This window comes from Typopeltis vanoorti, chromosome 18 (assembly GCF_054136105.1).
Source record: "Typopeltis vanoorti isolate ZY-2024b chromosome 18, IOZ_Tvanoo_1.0, whole genome shotgun sequence".
NCBI lineage: Eukaryota > Metazoa > Arthropoda > Arachnida > Uropygi > Thelyphonidae > Typopeltis > Typopeltis vanoorti.
In genome coordinates this window covers 71,616,133-71,637,520 of record NC_143566.1, presented here as the reverse complement: position 1 = coordinate 71,637,520, position 21,388 = coordinate 71,616,133, and the positions used below count along the sequence as shown (strand labels likewise).

At 34.5% G+C, this 21,388-nt stretch overlaps 1 protein-coding gene and 1 long non-coding RNA gene across 3 annotated transcripts in view; one reads left to right on the top strand and one right to left on the bottom strand.

Moving 5' to 3' along the window:
- LOC150096790 (uncharacterized) overlaps positions 1 to 21,388 on the top strand; it is a 195,608-nt gene that overhangs the window by 75,448 nt on the left and 98,772 nt on the right. The gene's annotated exons all lie outside the window — the stretch shown is intronic.
- Positions 1 to 21,388, bottom strand: part of Myo10A (unconventional myosin 10A) — a 202,060-nt gene that overhangs the window by 151,158 nt on the left and 29,514 nt on the right. For both annotated transcript variants that reach the window (XM_090408362.1, XM_090408363.1), the window contains exon 2: positions 575 to 775. In XM_090408362.1, coding sequence (XP_090264488.1) covers positions 575 to 592 — 18 coding nt within the window. In that variant the 5' untranslated portion in view covers positions 593 to 775. The remainder of the gene's footprint in view (positions 1 to 574; positions 776 to 21,388) is intronic.

Sequence of the window (21,388 nt, the reverse complement as noted above, 5' to 3'; positions counted from 1 at the left end):
CTTGTCACAGAAATTTAATAATAGGTTTCGTACAATCGAAGTTTTTAAACAGCAATGCTTAAATACTGATCCTAGTGAAGAGAGAACCAGTAAAATTTGCAGAAGAGGCAATAGGGCCATACCGTTAGTTGTATGAAAAAAAGAAACAGAATGCCCGCCAAACTACGTTAGCTCAATTCTTTGTTAAGAAGCAGAATAATAAATTTACATTCTGAATATGTTTTATTGTCTTTCAGCTTCATGGTTTTCCTTTAACTAGGCCCTGAGACATACCCTAATTCTTTTATAAAAAAAAAAAAAAATTAAGAGTCAAAAAAGAAATCTGAGGAACGAATTAGACATTTTCCCATAGGTTATTATATTCGATTAGTGCGTTTTCGATTAATGCGCTTGTTTTAAAGAACGCATTAATCGAGGGATTGTTGTACTAATATGCGAATCAAAGTAATATACGTATGCTGTTCATATAATTAAAAAAAAATTTTTTTTTTAGTTTGCTATAAAGTATAATCGACATACAAAGCATTTTCCTCTACAGTATTTTTTGTATAATTTTAATATACATTTCACATACCTCCTTATAGTCCTCCATTATGCCAGGACTAATGCCCTTCCTGAAAGAGAGATGCGTTTTATTTTACGTCATTCGTTCATGCATAGAACACAAAACACTAAAAGCATACATGCACCAATTATGAACGTCCAGCTTCATACAGAGTAATCCAATCTAATGAGCGAATGCTACCTTGTGCAAGTCATGTTTTATTTTTATTTCCTGCAAGAACAAAAAATATATGAAATTACAATGGGCTGTTTTTTCCCTTCACAGATTAATATGGACATTTTTAAAATTTACTACTAATGTACAATACTGAAATATTTTAAATATATAATAAGCAAATCTCCAATAATATACGCATGTTTTTATGAAATGCGAACATAAAGAGAAACTTAATCACATTGTAGTACGGTGGATGAGTTGAAGGTTGGGAAGGACGCTGTGAACGCTAGATTTTATTGTAGTTTGTGATTCTCGGGAGACCACACGACAGCAACTAGCTTCCCTAAAACGTTCAAATATGGTAAAACTCTACTATACGCTTAACTAACAACCATTATTGTTATAGGAAGTCCCTGATAGATCAATTGCTTATATATAAAATAAAATACTAAAGTGTCGTTATAATTTAATTATAATATATGGTATATGACATGTTTTAGATTTTTAGAAATATGTTAAAATGTTTAGAAATACGTTAAACTATATATTTTGCGTTTAATGCAGGTTGCATTTTCATTATCATAAATTACGTTTTGTAATTTATGATAGTGAAAATTTTATAAATATTGAACACTACATTCTAAATGGATAGAAATTCAGAATCATAACATCCACATCGTTGGAAAATAAGTATTTATTTAAAACCTTTCCGAGAAAGCTATTAGTAGCCCGCTTTGAAAACTAAACTTTTTTGAGAAGATTACTACACCCAGAACTCATTCTTATCAACCTTAGGAAAAGAATTTATGCTGACAGTTCTTCTTAGGCGAAATGGAAATTGCAGTTCCAAATAGAGTGAAATCAGAATTTCATTGAACTCTATTTTTTTTTTTTTTCTTCCTTGATAATCTATGACCATTCGTACTTAAAGAACTGCTGCATTCTGCCATTGTCAAAAATGGCTAATTCTGGTTCCGACCCGTTAGCTTTGAAGGGGCGGAGAACTTAGTTTGCAGACTTGTTGACTCATAACAGATGATATGGGCGTTGACACATAAGTGACGTTGAAGATAATGATTTTTGAAGGTAGACGAGTACACCACATGCCTGCAAGGGAGGCGCTCTGTCTGATATCACAAAACATTCTTTTGTCCCTCGAGCTCTTAGTAAAAGCTTATTTAGGTGGGTCTACCACGTGACCTGTACATGATTATATCCATATTTAGAAATTTAATTTTTCATACTGACTTTAGCTAAGTGATTATACTATTTTGTTGCACCAAAACTTAAATTACGTAGGAAATTAAAAATGAGTTTAAAAATGTGCAATATATTATAAACATTCTACACTGCAATATACTGTTTGACTCAAAAAGGAAAAAGCAAAATGGAAATAATTTAAATTAATTATTTTTATTCTAATTTAATATTACATGTTAGCATTAATTATGATATATAGTTATATAAAATTGTATATCATAAATTGATTTTATTACAGAAAAATAAACTACATATTAAAAGAACTCATTTTTATTTTCCTAATCACGACTCTTTGTTTTGAAAATTTGGTAATAGACTGAATAGAGGTTTGCAATTGAGTCCAAAATTTCCTCATCCCATTTTTTAAAAATGGGATTACTGAATCGTCGATGAAATATCAGATAATTTTTTTTTAAAGATTCTGGAGATCTTTGGGGGGTTCCGTGATGATCATTACATTCCTTCAGGAAAAACCACCTACTAAGCATATGATCCTCAGTAAAATTTCGGTGGAACTTTCCATGACTCAAATACACCGTTAGATGTCACTGACAACATTTTGAATAGTTAATACAAAAAAAGATTTTTTTTTTACGGCGGTCAACAAGTTTCGTTGATCAGTGTTAGATCCGATGGCTAGTATACACAATAGAATTTAAGATGATCATTAAATCCATGTTATAAACCAATTTGGGAAGATATTCCATGAGTTCATAGCGTATAGCATATATCTTTTTTTTTTTTTTTTTGAATGTATGAGGAAGGAAGGAACGGGGAGGAAGAGAGACAAACCGGAACCGGATCGGTTAGTTTTACATTTCTGTAATGCAAATCGAGGTCAAACATTGTGTGCACCATTATCCAGGCAATAAACTACTCAAAATGTGCTAATATTACAAATTTATGGCTTTAAGAAAAACAAAAGACATTAAAGAACGGCAAATTCGTCAATATTGACAAAACATTACCCTACAAAAATTACGAAAACTGAATGCGTTATCTGAAAGAAAGTAAACTCCAGCATAAAAATATCTGCACTGAAACCTTTTCAAAAGGCTATGCTTTGACAGCGTCCCACAGCATGTTATTATAACACAAATATTCAAGCGAGTCCTGTTAAAAGATTTCGCGATTATTTTTACAGATGCTTCAAGTTTTGAGGCTTTTTTTTTTTTAAGCTGTTTCTTAAATATACCATGCTCAGACTTTACGTTCGAGGGTTGGTTGCAAATATAAAACGCCAACAGAGGACAGGATGTGGGCAGTAAAATGGGTACGCCCATTGTCAACAGTCTAACTTTGCATTCTTCAATTTGATAGAGTTAAGTTGACATTATTACATTTATTAACCTATTATGAAATAGTGCTAAAATCTTTACGATTTCTTTAATCCCATATCGAGATAAATTTTCTCTGGAAGGTTTTTTCATCCTGAAAACCTGTCAGGAGAACACGCTCCATTTATACAAAATATAAGCGGCTAACCAAAATTAGCGTTATGAAAACCAGTGCTGGAAAGTCTGGGCTTTCAGAACTACAGATTATTACTTATTCCAGAATTGGACATCGAAATTTTGAGAAGTACAGAAATCCTGGATTCCACACATTCGCATTGCCTTGAAATTAGTACTGAGCTCATCAGGCATGCAGCATGAAACTTTGAGTCGCATTTCTCAAAAGGCGTAAGCACGTATGAGATGCGTATTGTCATTCGAACATATGCATATAAATAACATTGCTTTGGTTGGATGGATGTTATTAAATTTTGGTATTTGGGACGTGTAGCAAAATTTATTTTCAGTTTTGGTTTCAACCGGATGTTTCCTATTGCAAAACTATAAGAGTTTGTCATTTTAACATATTTCCATAAATAGTTTATAAACTTTGTACAGTTCCAAAAATAAAAATGGCCCTAGGTTCAATTGTTACAATAGTTTCAATTTTCGTTGCGTTTGGTCTGTTGAGCACGTTCATAGATAACAGATAATAATGACTCCAGAGCCGATTCTCCGCATTCTTTTTTTTTTTTTTTTTTTTTTAAAATTCGGACAAATCCGGCTATTTATTTGTCATGTGTTGCCAATCTATTATCATAATACAACATTTTATTATCATTTTAATAAACACGGAAAAAGTCTTCTCTTGCATATACACTTAAAGTAAGCTGTTGTAAAAAGCAACTGACTTGCAATAGCGTTATTTATGTAACTACTGCTTGGCAATAATCCACAGAATAATTCGGAGAGATTAATCTTTTTCTAAATGTGTAACTCAAAGGATTAAAACTGGAGCAGAAACAAAAGGCAAAAATATTAAATTCCCGTTAGGAAATTTTGCTCGTTGACGTTGTGTTGTAATTTTCACAAAGCTATAATTAATCAAAATCCAGAAGTTATTTATCACTTTTATATTCATTATTTTAATAATACGATTTATTGTTAAATTATTTTTGTTAGTTATTATTAAATTGCCAGGAGCGTTCATGAATTATATTGATCTTGGAGAATGGTTTTTCAAGACAGTATTTAAAAAATGTGTTACGTAATAGTAAAAAAAAAAAAAATTCTCTCGTTAGTTCCAAATTTCAATTTTATTTTCTCCCAGTTATTTTTCTAAACAATAAACGAAAACCTAAGTCTTCATGAGAGAAACACCACTTACGCTAAGAACAGAGCTTCGGTTTTTCTCTTTCAAAAATGTACAGTAATCCGAATCTAATTCTTAGCGATCACATGATTCGAGTTTAATTTGTCATAATATTTGAAACCTAGATTTCAGGTTCTTATTTCGAAATAACAGTTTAGGCAATTTAGCCTGGTTGGAAGAGTTGGAAGAGCGCGCGTCTACAAGATTTAAGGTGACTAGTGATATACCGCCGGCCTGGTTGGCCAAGGGGTTAGCGTGTCCGCTCTCCAGCCAAGAATCTGCGGCTTCAAATCCAGCTGTGGGCATGGATGTTTGTGATTGTCCTACAAACTTTGTGTGGAAAGGGAATCTGCGACCCTACCACTTATTCTAGCAGAAGACATCATTGCCAAAACCATGTGAAGTACGGCAGTGACCATACCGCGTCTACGGACGTCAATTGTGAAAATTTAGTGATTTAGGATGAGTGGATACAGGGGCCCACTCTCCAGTCAACAAACTCTGGGTTCGAATTCCATTGCGCACGGATGTTCCGTGAAAGTCTTTAGATGGTAGACGATTTTTGTTGCCAGGACAATTAACGGAGTGATGTCGACAAATTGAAGTTTGAAAAAGTTCCATGTTTTGTTCCTGAGAGAAGGTTTCCAGTTAATCTGAATTCTTGGACCACCCACAGTACATTCACAACCTTTTATTGTGAATGTACTGTGGGTGGTACTCTATCATAAGCATCTGTGTGAAACTGCAAGTAGTTTGTTTTATACAGCTGTCTCAAGCAAAAGTGTTGTCTGTATCCCTTGAAATGGATAAAATTGAGTATCGTGCGGTTATAAAATTCTTTGTGACCAAAAGAAATTCCTTCGAAGTTCATAAACGTTTATGGGCATTCTTTTCCTTCGTTTTCGCCAATTAAGAAATGGTCTGCCGAGTTTAAACGTGGCCATACCACCTTTGAAGATAATAAACGTGAAGGATGTCCGAAAAGTGTAACAACACCAGAAATCATTGATCAAGGGCACGATATGGTTTTGGATGACCGGAGAGTCAAAGTGTGTGAAATTGATAGGATAGGATATTTTGCATGAAGAATTGCAAATGAAAAAGCTTTGCGCAATATAGGTGCCGCGCTTGCTCACAGCAGATCAAAAACGCACTCGCATGAAAATCTGAACAGTGCTTGGAACTTTTTAACAAGAAAAAAACTGATTTTGTCCGTCGATTTATTATTATAGATGAGACTTGGATTCACCATTACACACCAGAATCCAAACAGTGGACAGAAGCCCGTTGTTCAGCGCCAAAGAGCACAAAGTCGGTTCCATCAGCAGGAAAGGTCATGGCATCGGTGTTTTGGGATGCTAAAGGCATTTTTTGTTTATTAATTATGTTGAAAAGGGTAAAACAATAACCAGGGAATATTATTCCGATCTTTTAACCAGACCAGACGAAAATATTCGTGAGAAAAGACCCGGTTTACAGAAGAAAAAAATCATCTTTCATCAGGACAATGCACCTGCCCACAAAGGTGTTTTGGCAATGGGAAAATTAAGGGATTTGCACTATGAATTGTTGGAATATCCACGCTATTACCCAGATTTGGCTCCCTCTGACTTCTGTCTCTTCCCAAAACTAAAAAACTCTTCCTGGCTGGTCAGCGTTTTTCTTCGAATCAAGAAGTGATTGCAGCTATAGAGAGGTATTTTGCAGATCTTACTGAGAACCATTACAGAGACGGGATCGCTGGAATAAATGTATTATTCCAGCGATCCCGTTGCACGTCTTAAGGGAGATTATGTTGAAAAATAAAAAATAATTTCGAAATTATAAATTCCATTTTCATTGTTAGGCCGAGAACTTTTCAGACCACCCTCTTACATTAAGAAAAAAAAAAGTATAATCAACTAAGGGACACATTATGCACTCCAATCTCATTTATTATACTTAAAAAACATTTATTTTATGAATTATACCATTACATGCACACAACATTCAATAGTTTTGTGTATAAAATATCAGAGGAATAATATGAATGTTATCTTTACCAATGAAATAATTTCTGCATATCATGACTATAATTATAAAACTTGTCATTTCTATAAAAATCAATTTACTCTTTATGAAAACTCAGCTTGAATCTAATATTGTGGAAATATGCTATAACAGTACCGGTTAACAATAATATTTTGTTATTTTGCGTAGATTTTACACGATAATTTCAGAAAACAGGACTAAAATTACGGAGTGTTTTTTTATTACTTTGAGAAGAAGTGAGTAAAAAATGAAGACGCATTACAATATTTTTTTTACAAAGATAAAAAAAAAATAACGTTGCACATCTTAAAAGAATTCTTGATTTCATTTGTTTTCCTGGTTCTTTTGTACTTTATGTCTTCATTAATAAGAATAATTATCAAAGTCATTACATGTAAGATTGAATTATTTTTTCATTTGCAACTGTTTTTATATCCACTCTATTTCTATTGTCGCTTCTATTAATATAAGCGCAAGTTTATATTTTAATATAAACGACAATGAAAATAGATAATATAAAATAAGTCTAAAATCTAAATAGATAAATAATATAAGTATTAATACTTATTAATACTCATCATTTATATTAAAAAAAAGCAAAATATTGTTTGAGTAGCTATATGAGACGTCACCACAGTGAAATTGATATAGAAAATATTACAAATCAATTCATATTAATTTGTTCATTTCAGTTAAACTGAACAACGTCTTATAAATATATATTTTCGTTAAACTTAATGGTTGATACAGAGTAAACGTATCGAGTTTACTCTGTATCAACGTATCCACCATGGAAACATCGATCTTAAATTGTATCGTAGCTACTTGTTAACAACTTTTAAAGAAATGCTGTGGACAAGTGGCTACAATACAATTTAATTTGTATATTGCGTGCATAAATATCGAGATATATCAGTACGGTTTCTCAATCAAAGTTATTTTATTCTTCTTAGAAATAATAATGTACGTTATATGTTACTTAAAATCTATTAGTCATATATTTAAAATGATTTTCCAACACTCTAAAAACATTGGACAAATCTTTAATTGTTCCATATCATTATTATATTACATTTAGTTTATGACAAAAAAATCCCTGAAATACATACGGAATGAGATTAATTTCTCTCAAACAGTAAACAAACCGGAGTAAACAAACAAATATTAATGTGTAATGTACAGCTGGTGAGATGGAACGAACACACACACACACACCAACTGGTATAACATAACCCTATTAGAGTATTCGTCCCATTGGCTTGTCACCTCCAAGTAACTTGATTTCACACAAACCTAACTGATACTACAAGAGGTCAGGTTAATCTCATTCATAAAATCTGTATACCTCCCAGTTAACTCTAGCCGGTCAGTTCGTCTGTATTGCTAGATGTAAAAAAAAAAAAAAAAAAAAAATCGGAGGTGGAATCATTCCACTTCTGTATATGAGAACAGCCCAACTTACCCTGAGTTGAAAAGCTCCCAAATCATCATCCCTTTCGTGGTAGACTCAGAGGACTGTCACCCAAGCAACTGTTTATTTTATTTTTTTTAAAGAAACCTAAATACTACCTTATGATAGGACGGTTCATTCTATCTATATCGAGTACTATAACAGAATTTGCACGTGTTTTTTCTGGCAGGTTTTGCATACTTTTTGGAATGAAAAACCCCAATTTCCAGTAGGAAAAACCTTGACACCTCCTTATAAGATCGGTTAACTAACCTTTAGCTGAAAATCTCTATTAAACGTTCTTAACATCCAAGACAGGATTCGAATGCTGTCCAACGAAAGATCTTAGTCTATACCAGGGGTGTTCAACCCGTCGATCACGGAGCGATTTTTGGCCGATTTCGTGTGTACTTATTTTATTTTATTATTTTTTTTTATTTATCATTATTTTGTATTATTTTTAATTCGCTTAAGTGTATTGCTATTGTTTATTTATTTTTCGTTAAAATTGTCAAATCAGTAATTTTCTTATAAGTCCGGGTGAAATGAATTAATTTGGATCAGTGGAAGTCAAACAGCGAGCCGAGTGAATACGATTATAAGCAAAGTGTAAAAACTCGATTGTAGCTTAAATATTAAATATTCCAAAGCACATTACATTGATTTTTTACTTAGGTTAAGTTCCATGTGAATATTGTAAAAAACAAACTTTGTTTGTCTCAGTATACTTTGTATTAGATGTTTTTGCAGCGCCTCCGTAGCGCAATTGGAAGAACGACGGTACATTGCGCCCTTCGATTGGAATAGGCCTAAGTTCGATTCTCGTCGCGACGGGAGGAATCTTTATCTGGACGATTTTCAATCGAAGGTGAGTTAGCCGATCTCATACAGACGTAGCAGGGTTTTTTCTCCCAGAAACTCGGGTTTTTCATCCCGCATACAGACAAATCGGCCCTTCAGAACACGCAATTTACAGACAAAAAAATACTGGTGGTGGTGGAGGTGAGCAGTAGATGGCGTTGATGGAGATGATTCGTAGTAGATGTTCGGTGTAGTGGTTGAGAAAGTTGTATCAATTGAGACAGTTGTAGGTGTCCTCCCGCGATGAGTCTTCGGACTCCTTGGAGGTGTCAGGAATAATAATAATAACTCTTTTGAAGCTAACTGTATATACTGCTTTAATAAGAATATGTTAGAGTGTTAAAAACAAAGGCAATGTTTTTGTCGCCAAAGCTGTACATGGCGGCATTAGAAAGATTGTTATTGAAACTTGTATGTATGAGAAAGGCTTGCAGGCTCTAAGCGTAAACATCTCCGAAGTCAGTCTGAAAGAGTTCAAACAACTTTCCGATGGCCGGCAACTTACAATCAAAAGAAAGTGGAGGAGAACAAAAGGCGTGCCGAACTTGAAACTTAAGATGAAAGACTCATACCAATTCTTTGGGGGTTGCCAAACTTCATGCGAGGTCTCAGAGGAGGCCTAATAAAAAGGGACTGAAGCAAGCAGAATGGGTCCCGGTTCCAGAATTGCTGTCAGAGAGGAGGCCGCCCGGTCCAGAGTCGCCATCAGAGAGACCGTTGCTTGAGAGAGGAGTTTCCCCGCTTCGAGACGTCGCTAGAGTGAACCACTTCTAGGCCGCAGACAAGGTTTCAAATTGCCGAAAGGAAGAGTTCCAATTGTCGGAGAAAAGTTTCCAGGCCAGGTTAATGTCAGACATTCACCAGTGTGTTGCGTTTTCATTACAATTTGATGAATCAAACGACTTCACTGATATTGGCATATTAATGGCATTTATTCGCACGGTATTTCAAGATTATTCAAGTAAAGAAGAACGTTTGAAAATTATACCATTATTGGGAAGGACTAGGGTAGAAGACATTTTTTGGCATTTGATGAATTTGTGAAACAAAACAAACTTCTGCTTTTTAAACTTGTGCCTATTACTACTACTGATGGTGCTCCTACAATGATGGGTAATAAATCAGGCTTCATTTCATTATGTAAAAACGATGACAAATATCCAGATTTTTTAACGTACCACTGTATTATTCACCAATAAGTACTGTGTAGTAAAAGATTAAACACAAAAGATGTTTTTGGATATTACATTTAAATTTGTAAATTCTGTTCGAGGAAAAGCCCTGCAACGGAGGTTATTTCAATTACAGGCAGGTGATGATAGGGAACTTCTGTTGTACAATAATATTCGCTGGCTCAGCAGAAGTCAATTTTTAGGAAGATTTCTTGTATTAATTAACGATATAAAAATTTTTCTTGATGAAGGAGGAGATATTTAACCGCAATTGAGTGATAAAAGATGGTTGTTACACTTATCATTTTTAGTAGATTTCTGTACGAAATTAAGCAATTTAAATTTAGAGTTACAAGGTAGAGATAAAAATTTAATTGACATGTTAAGTTCAATAAAAACTTTCCAACAATACTTACTTTTATTAAAGAAAAATATAAATGACTGCGAATTTAGACATCTCTCATATTTATTAAAATTTTTTGAAAAATCAAGAAATGCTCCGCTATGATTTAAAAGAATTTATTCGTGAAATAGAATTAGTTGAGGAAGAAATAAATTCAAGATTTAAAGATTTTAATAAAACTGAAATGATTGTATCTTTTATCAATAATGCATTTCAAGAAAACTGAATATCACAGAAATTTCAAATAAAATTAGTGGGCTGTTTGATATAAAACAAGCTGAATTAGAACTTGAGATAATAAACATTCAGAATAGTTTACATTTAAAATCAATAAACAATGAAGTGATTTGGAAGTATGCACATGAAAAATTCCCAATTAAAATAAATAAACAATGAAGTGATTTGGAAGTATGCACATGAAAAATTCCCAATATTAACTGATATTGCGCGAAAAATTCTGTCGTGTTTCGGATTGACATACTTGTCAGAATCCGCTTTTTCAAATATGAACGTTATAAAAAATCAATTAAGAAACCAAATTACAAATGATCATTTGGATGATTGTCTACGATTGGTCACTTCTTCATATCAACTTGACTATGAAAATATTGCGAGGCCTAAACAATGCCAAATTTCACATTAACTTTTTTTTTTTTAATCAACCAGCATTTTCCTTTAACTTGTGAGTTTGTAATCAATCTGTTGTTTTTTCTAACTTTGGTTTTCCAAAATAGAAAAATAAATGTTTTAGTCCAATATATTTGCTTTTTTTGTGGTATTAAAATAATTAAAAGTGATCAATTTTTAAATACACAAATAAAGTTTTTCGTGTGTATATTTTTTTTTAAGTTGTTTATTTGTGAGTAATGAGATATCAGGTTGGGAGAACGTAATCTATATAAGAGAGTAGATTGCCGAATAACTTTTTATAGAAAAGTAGCTCGCGTAGTAAAAAAAGGTTGAACACCACTGGTCTATACTAACTGAGCGATATATATATATATATATATATATATATATATATAAACTAATGTTGCAGTACCCTTGTCCCTTGGTATATAAATGTCATTGTGGTTGGTGCCTTGTATGTTTACTTAAGCGATACTTAGCATTCATTTTGTTTATTAAATACAGTCCTTGCTACCGGCTTCGGGAGAATATTTAAAAACAATAAAAGGAAAGGAAAAAAAGAGACTGCATTAACTTGTTCTCAAGATAAGAGATTTTATCATGGATGCGGTATAGTTTTACCTCCATCATATGTATTTTGTTTTGCTTCAAAGAGTCGAACAGAGAAAAATATGAAGCAAATATGAAGAGGTATCCTAAATGCAAATAGGAATATTTGTTTACTTGAAAAATTCAGCTTTGTCAATATTAGAAGTGCAGTAGGTAACATTTTAGTGGTATGAATAAGTAAATGACGTAATGGCTCCTTTTTACAATCCATGACAAAATAATGCAGAAACTAGATTAAAAAAAAAAAAAAATTAACAAGCGACAACTTGAAGTAAATATTTACAATGATGACTAGTATTAGGCAAACATTATATATATATATATATATATATATATATATATATATATATATATATATATATATATATATATATGCATCTTTTGGTGTTTCCGTACAGCATTATTCGTCTAATCTAAATATATACTCAGATCATTTACAGCATATTCCGACAGTTCAGGTACTTCCCCGGAAAAGATATTTTCTTTCTTTCTGTAGTTATTTCTCGAAACGTATGTCGACATTTCAGCAGGTAAATAGTTATACTGATTACAAATTTTACTATTTCCTGTAAGCCCGACGAAGTAACAAACAGAAATGTCTAAACATTTCCGAATCGCTAAATGAATTGGAACAAGCTTTTTATCAACGATAGAAGCTACATGACTACCTACCGTGAATTCCAAGAAGACATATTTACATCTACATCTCTTTACGTAAACATTGGTTAAAAAAAGAAGAAAGAAAACAAAAATAGATACACACTGAGAATATTTGGGGAACAAATTATTTAAATAAATGAATTATTTTAATGTGTTCTATAAAATAAGCAAGCTGCAGTTCTGAAGGGTGGGGAGGAGATTGAGAATTTGAATTATGTATTCTTCCTCTTCTTCATCCCATAGTCCACAATGGACTGTAGATTAGAAATCAGAAAATATTCCTCACAGAAATTTTCCACTCAGTCCTTGATTGAATTGTGTATTAGAATTACGTAAATGACCGCTTGTGCGTTTCAAACATTAGACTTATCTTGGATATAAACTAGCTGTTGTAGAACTTATATCAAATTGACGCCGGGTGTAGACAAAGGTTACCATGGTTCTTAATCTGGAGTAGGTGAGGATCCCAACGTGGAAGAATCAGACGTCTTAAAAACTTCGATTTTTTTTTTTTTATTTATTCTTTACAGTACAGTATTGACAAATCGTTTAAGCACTGAGTTGTGCAAGTAGTAGCCAAAATGAAAGAAATCATAATTCAGAACCTAGTAAACTGCATCAGAAAAAAAAATGTTTCAAACATTCATTTAGTGGATATCTGCAGCCCACAACAGTTACAAAAGAATCATCACCAAGTCCGACTTTGAAAGGGCCAAATGCTGAAAACTTGTTTCATGCCCAAATGGCAGTTGCCCTTCTAGTCTCTTGCCAAGGCCGTTGGGTGCAACTTCTGTCCACCCAGGTTTCAACTACTCTCACATTCAGATGGTACTGTAGTCATCACCAAAAGACAAAGCCAACTTACTTGCACTCTTCGCTTCCAATTCCTGCATTGATGACCTGGGCATCAACGTTGTTGTGGAGTTCTCTCCACTCCACGACAACAACGGCTCCCTTCATGCTTCCCATAGTCTTCAAAAAAAAAAAAAAAAAAAAACGAAGAATCCTCAATAACCTGAACACAAACAAGGCATCCGGGTTTTGTTGGTATCCCACCTATTGTGTTAAAAAAATGTGCTCCCAGAACTAACACCTATCCTGTATCGCCTCTTTAATCCATCCTATTCAACTGGCATCTACTTGACAACATGTAAACAGATCCACATTTCAGCCCGTCCCAAAGAAAGGTGAAAAAGTCAACCAACGAAATACCGTCCAATTGCTCTCACTTCTGTTCTTCTCAAAAATTATGGAGGTCATCAACAAACAACTCCTGAACCTTCTACAGACATACCAACTAATCAATGATCAGCAGTATGGATTCTGTCACGCGCGATCTACACAGATTTTCTTGCTTTCACCACCCACCAGAGAAATTTCAAACATTTCAAAGGCATTTGATTGGGTTTGGCACATGGGCCTGCTCATCAAACTGCCATCCCATGGTCTGCTTTCCTCACTCTGCAACTGTATCGCTAACTTTCTCACTAATCGCTCACAACGTGTCATGGTGGACAGCTTCCTCTCCTCAGATTTCCTCACCGATGCAGGAGTACCCTAGGGTTGTTCTTTCACCCACTCTCTTTCTCTTGTACATAACGACCTGCTCTTACAGCCCTCCAGTCCTACCCATAGCTTTGCTGACGACAGTACAATCCATTCCTTCTTTTCATTCGACAAACCTTGTACTGCTCAAGTATTAGAATCCTCATGATCTGGGACCTGAACTCAGATTTCCTAGCTATATCCCAGTGGGGGGAAAGGACAACCTTGTAAACTTCAATACCACTTCAAGCTTAGTTCTGTCCGATCTCTTGCAAGAAAGAGCTGGCATACCTCCCCCCCCCCCTTAGTAACCTTCAGTAATACTGAGATACCCAAACACGATCTGATTTTTCTTCTTGGACTGATTTGCACCTCCGATCTTTCTTGGCACAACCATATCTCAACTATAGCTTCTGCAGCCGCCAAAAAACGTGTGCTTTTTCACACGAGACACTACTTGCTACCTTCACAGCTGCTAACTATACAAAACCCAAATCCGCCCAGCCATGGAATATTGTTCCCATATTTGGGGTGGTGCATCAAAATCCTCTCTAGGATTGTTCGATGTTATCCAGGAGAGGGCAATTTCGGCTAATTAATGATCCCTGTCTCAGAAACTCTTTCATTCACTCTCTCTCTCACACACACGTTTAGTTTCTGCGTTGTGCCTCTTCTACAGATAATTTCATGGACAGTGATCTGCTGAATTGGTCACTATTATTCCTCCACTCTCCTCCAAAATCATTAAAACAAGAGCCAATACTAACCAACAGTTTTTACACTCCTCCTTTAAACTCACCGAACCAACTTCGCTGCCTCTTCGAAATCTCTCCCCTCTCTACCTTCCCCAAAGATGACAACCTCCCCCAGCTGTCCAAGCAGAATGTGAACAGATTCCTCCTTTGTTCTATTTCCCCTTGCCCCCACACACACGGCACTAGTATTCTATAGGTCTTGTGGCCTTTCGCGTGCGGATCAGATATTAAAAAAAAAAAAAAACTTACTACTTGCTCTTAAAATAAATATACTGGCAACCCCCTTAAAATACGGTACTTCGGTATACGGTTTTGCTCAACATGGTAGAGAATTGTGACAGATCTCGCATAACAGTCTTTTTAGGTTTATGTGCTAGGAAAACCCTAGCACATAAACCTAACTATGTTGGATGAAATTGCATCCAACATAACTATGTTGGATGCAATTTTTCAATTCCTTTTTTGGGAATTCCCGCTGTTGACTAGCTCTTATGCAAAACAGAAATCCTTGTGTTAAGTTTTGTGCTGTTGAACTCGGTCTTGTTTGAAACCATTAAAAATTGTGACTTTGAAGCGTGCACTTTGTCACTTTTTTTTTTGTAAGGCTATTTTGGTTTTTATTTGATCGTTTAAAAAATTTTCCGAGTATATGTTACTAAATTGCAAATTTTAAAAAGATTATGAGAGCAGGGATACACACCACAATTAGTATTCAATGCCGATAAGATGGGAGGAAAAAATTCCCAATAGAACGTTTATTAAAAAAAAATAATAATAAAATAAAATAAAACCACTAAATTTTAGTCATCAAAAGATCGTGTAATGTTACTTATGTGCAGTAAACCCATCAAAAAATAGAACAAATAACAAAAAAAAAAAAGCTTCGGTCAATGGTGATTTATTTAAAAATGATTTCTAACTTATCGGTTATTACTATTTTTAATAAAAATTAAGTTTCAGATAGTTATTAAATTCAAATGATGTATTTTTGTTAGCCTTTGGAACATAATCCCCTTTCAATTTACAAAGAATGAAAAAAAAAGAGTACAATAAAAAACATTTCAAAATAAAACGGAATTCAAAATATGACAAATGGCTTTCAGTCATGCCCTTCAAAAATGTATTTGAAAGCCATGAGCGACGTGCAATATTCTGCATTCATGTACCGATCGTAATTCAGCAGCAAATACGAATTAAGAGACGCAATGGCTAGATTGATGAGTGGAACCAGCAGGAGAACACCTGGTATATCAGCGGGAAATACAGTATTTCATTAGAAGGCCAAAAGTCGATGCGTGGGGGGGTCACGGAATGTCGCAAACAGTGGAAATTATATACACAATGAGAAAAAAAAATCATTTTTAGTACCTATGTATCATGGTAGAAATGCAAATTATATTATAAAATATGAGCAGCTTTAAGTAATTTACTATTTGCATTATTCATTTTTGAATTTTAATTTTTCAAATCGTAAAATTAGTTATGAAAACTAAATTCGCTTCGTGGCATATAATGTGGGCTTCCTTCCGTCCTAGTATGTATGTATACTATACTAAAATAAGTATTGGGACACTTCTACTTTAAAATATACCGGTATGTATCATCTTGTATACAGTTTATATACATATAACGTACACAGATATTAAATTTGACTATGCATCTGTATGCTGACCATATCGCGTATAAAAGACATTGAAAGAAGTGATATTCTAGGATGATATAACAGTTGGCTAGCCATTCGTGACAGTAGTTAAAGACTGCATTGTCCAAAATGAACTGTAGGCCATATTACTAGCCGATGGAATATCAGGATAACACTTCAGCCAGGAAGACTGAGGAAACTGAACTCAAAAGACCAAAGAATGCTGGGAAGAACAATAAGGAAATCTTGGTGGACTAATATGGAAATGACAAATCGGTGTTCAAAAAGTCTATCTATAAGGGTTCAGATTGGCAAGACACTGTCCGCGAGGTTAGCCTAGTGGCTTTGCGTTTCGCAACCATATGCCTGGAGAAGGAGTGTTCTAGGTTCGATTCCCGTCGACAACGTGAGGAGCTTAAGGATTTTCCTCATCCATAGCCAAGTTAGCTAGTCTTGGGCGTGAACAGCAGGGTTCCCCCCGCCCCAGATTATCTGGTGGTTTTCATCCCGCAAGCAGGCAAACCGGCCCCGTGAACGCACACAGATACAGTCAAGAATACTTAAGACGATCCCTCCGGCCATAGGTCTGAATTGTCGGCTATGCCGGTCCCGAGCCCGGATAAAAATAGGGGAATTGAGGTGGTTGTACCTCCCCGCAAAAGGGGCTCACGGCCGTTGAATCATCATAAGAAATGAATTGGCAAGATACTAAACAAAAGAACTGTACTATAGTGTTATGTTGTTTTTTTTTTTTTTCTAACACTAGCTGTTGATTTTCATGGTTGATTTTTGGCTTATGTGTCCTACCATAATATGCAGCGACGAATCACGTTATATCCTCTTTCTGACTGGAGTTGAAAATGAGACAACTTCCTATGTGCCATTCCAACTATAAAGCTTGATGGACACAGTGTAATGTCTTCAGTTGTTTCTGCTAGTATTATAGAACTAGAATATTTAATTTTGGTGACTGCAAGGGAACGCCCAGGTATGCAACTTCTAGATAATGCAATGCTTCCCACATTGAGGCAGATGTATGGAGTATATCCACATTTTTTTAACATGGCAACGCACTTTGTCATGTTGCAGATCTGGTAAATGGAAAGGAAGAATGGTCCAAAATACTCGATTCATATTATTACAAACTGGTTGAGAGTATGCCTTAGTCATACTTTCCTCAGTTTCAGGCATACTCTCAACCAGTTTGTAATAATATGAATCGAGTATTAAAGTGAACGCATTAAAATAGTGCATTCACTTTAGACCTTGATGAAATATAGTGCTGGCCAAATACCTTATTTCATACATTTTCTTAGAAAACGAAAATATTTAAAAACCAAATTGTTTGTAGCTAGATGCCTGGTAGCCTCGTGATAGCTTTTGAGGTTAGACCTGCCAAAAATAAACAAACAAATAATAAAATAAAATAACGGCCGTTATAGATTCGATCCTAGCAAGACAAAGATCATGGTTCTCAAAGGATATACAAATAGGGAAGCTCTTGAGAAACAAGTATACCTTAATGGAGAAAGAATTAAAGAAGTCAGTAAGTTTGAGTACCTGGGATTCATTATTAATGAAGAATTGCTGTTCAGAAGATGTCAGAAGAAGATTAGGAATGGCTAAAACAACAGTTAGAGACTTGTCTAAAATCTGGAAGAATAGATTTATCTCCATGGGAACAAAGTTGAGGATTTTGGATGCAGTGGGTTTTCCAATAGCGACTTATGGATGCGAGACTTGGAACCTAAAGAAGTCAAAAAAAGATAGCTGCTTTTGAGATGTGTTACAGAAGGCTGTTGAGGATATCATATACTGATAGGTTGACAAGTGGATGCTAGAAAGGATCAGTAGACTTTAAGTCTCCTTAAGGATATTGACAGAAGAAAGTTAAAATATTTTGGACAAATTGAAAGGATGGAAGGAACACTTCTCAGAACAGTAATAGAAGGCAAAATTCCTGGGATAAGAGGAAGGGGTAGACCGTCAATGAGATGGATGGATGGTGTGTGTGTGTGAACGGAGTGACTGATCTCAGAGAGTTGAAGCCTCTAGAAAAGCATACAACAGAGCAACTTGGCGAGGACTGGTGTGGCACATCGCCGAGCATCGGAGTGACCAGACGACATCTGTGGATGTCCAGCGAACAGATGGATGGATAGATTAGATTCTGGTCACGTTTTTTTGGGGGTAGGGAGGGAGGGGGGGAGAATGAGTAGGTAGCACACCAGCTGACAATATCGCTGCAGTTCAGTGTGCACTTCTGCGGCGTGCTGAACGATATGCTAACGAAAATACGGCATTCAAATAGTCATCTCATGGGGATTTTCATGCTAATTCTCGAATTAAATGCTCTTCAGAGAAGATAAGGAAGGTTTCTTAGAGTCGAGTGCAAAACTCGCAGGTATTCATAATAAAGTAACAAGCGTTATAATTAAGAACATGGGATGGCTATTTGTATGCCGTATTTTCGTTAGCATATCGTTCAGCACGCCGCAGAAGTGCACTGAACTGCAGCGATATTGTCAAATGGTGTGCCTACTCATTCTTCCCCCCCCCCCCAAAAAAAAACGTACCGCCTTTTGGGGAATGAAAGGTATACAATGAATGTTTTTATTTGCAGTTTAAAATGCTGCAATAATTTTTTTACTTGAATCCATCAATGAAAGGCTATAAACCTACTTACGAGTAGTTAGTGCCCACTTAAAGAGTTTTTACAACAATCCTTTTTATACTGATAGAAACATGATATTGTGGATGTCAAGAATTCTGATATGCAAGAAATTTAATTCTAGTTTTCCAACTATGTTACAGCCAGTTAAAAAAAAAAAAAAACTGGCACTTAACACTTACCGATCACTTCAATGCGTCTGACGTTTGCGTCCGCCCATTGGGGTTGAACACAGATAATACGGTAAGTGTAATAAAAGCTTTTTTTGTGTGTGTGGCGGAGGAGGGGGGGGGGTTATCGAGCAAACTATTCTCAATACTTCAATTAAAGAGAAACACAACTGGGTGTTGTAGAATTTAAATTAAGAGGTTTTTTTTTTTCAATTTTTATTAAATTTTTCATAATCCGGAAGCCTGCTGTAGAGACCAACGTGGAAAATTTCCAAGCCACCTCAGGTCTCCAGTAAGCGGGGAAGTGGTCTCATATTGAATAATAAATTCATCTTCCACCATGACAATCGCAAACATCTATACCCACGGTGGATTTGAATCCGGCCTGCGTCAATTGATGCCGTCGTTTGTTTTTGTGCTTTCTATTTATTTAGATAAAGTTTTCCTAACAATAAAAAAAATAATAATAATCAGTGCTTTATTTTATCATGTACAACATTCTAAAATATCCATAGACATGAGTTGTAGTGTACATGCATAAAGTCAGGATGAGTAACATCTTTAGGGCACGTGAATCTGTCATCAGGAGCGCCTTAATTTTTCATAGTATTTCTTAGGTATGGATGTTTATTAATACTACAGTTTTACAACATTTTGTGAGTGAGAGATGCATAAAAATTTAACTATTGAAGCAGTAGTACATGAACGCTGAACAATTTAGCCACATTAGAGATGCGAAATGTATTGTATCAAACTTAATGTTTTTCTTTCGTTTCTTAGAGCAACTGCTCTTTCTTTACCGTACTTAGTTAATAGATTTGGATTTTTTTAAAAAAAATCTAGAATAAAAGCCAATAATTTTGTTTCAATTTCTTGTAAAACTGTAACTTACCTATTATAAGTAAAATGACAATTATCATAATAACAATGCGCGATATTTAAAAAATAATCAATTAGTTTTTTATTATTGTAATCTACTGATATTTTTCTGAAAAATACCGGTTGGTTACTATTGCGGTAAATTTCACTTTCTTATACTGTACTGTGATATTTGCAAGATCTTCAAGAGTTTTATTATCACTGGGTACATTTAGAAATTTATAATTGAAACAAAACGGATACGGACTGATATATATATATATATTAAATACTAAGGTTTGCTGCTTCCGAAGTCAAATTAAACCTCAATCAGTCTTTCTGTTTGGCACAGTCTAGAAATGAAAATTCAGTTACATAAATCTTATTTTTGGCCTAAATGGCTTACAGAGAAAAAGATTTAGTAGTCATTGAGAATATTCAATGATCCATGACGCAGGTCTGTGTAAAACTACTATTTCTATTACATGTATATGTATGAGTGAGAGAGAGAGAGAGAAGAGGGAAACCATAGAAAAAGAGGTGTATTTGAAACAACAGAAGAGGAAAAAAATTAAACATACCAACGAAGCAATATATAATTTTTCAGCTCAAGGCTATACATTACCGGTTTGATAGGGGGCATACTATTGAAGCAGAAATGTTCTTGCAGAACGTTGAGAACGATACTCATTGTCAAAGATCATTGAGAATGTTGAAATGATAAAGGAAATTTTTGAGGTACCGCGCAAGTCTTTCAAGATTTATTCAAGCTATCGACTAAATTTTTTTTTTCTTGTTTTGTCGAAGTGTTTTCCGTTACAATAGTGAAGTATTGTTTATAGCTTCCAAAATATTTTAATTACATTCTTTCTTACGTTTGAAATCGAATTTAAATGTTAATCTGAATGGAAACACTGCTGGTGTTATTAATAGAATTGTCTGGATTAGGATTAAATTAGGATTGAACATTAAATTTTCAATGTTCACACGTAATATTGCGTATAGGTTGATATTTATAATATATATATATATAAAATTTTCTATTCATTATTTCTGTTGTAGATAATATGAATGCTCGGCACAAGGTTACCAAATCCACGGATCTGGTAATACGACTACTCTGAAGTCTCATTCGGATAACAATTTCCAATGATAAAAAATATTACAATAAATAAACAACTAAATTTAATTCGGTACGTGTTTCACAAGGGCACACGAGTTTAAAAGACAAACGCTTGAAAATATTGTTCCCGAATTATAAAAGATAGCTCCGGGGGGGGGTCTTTATTTAGACTGTCCATACA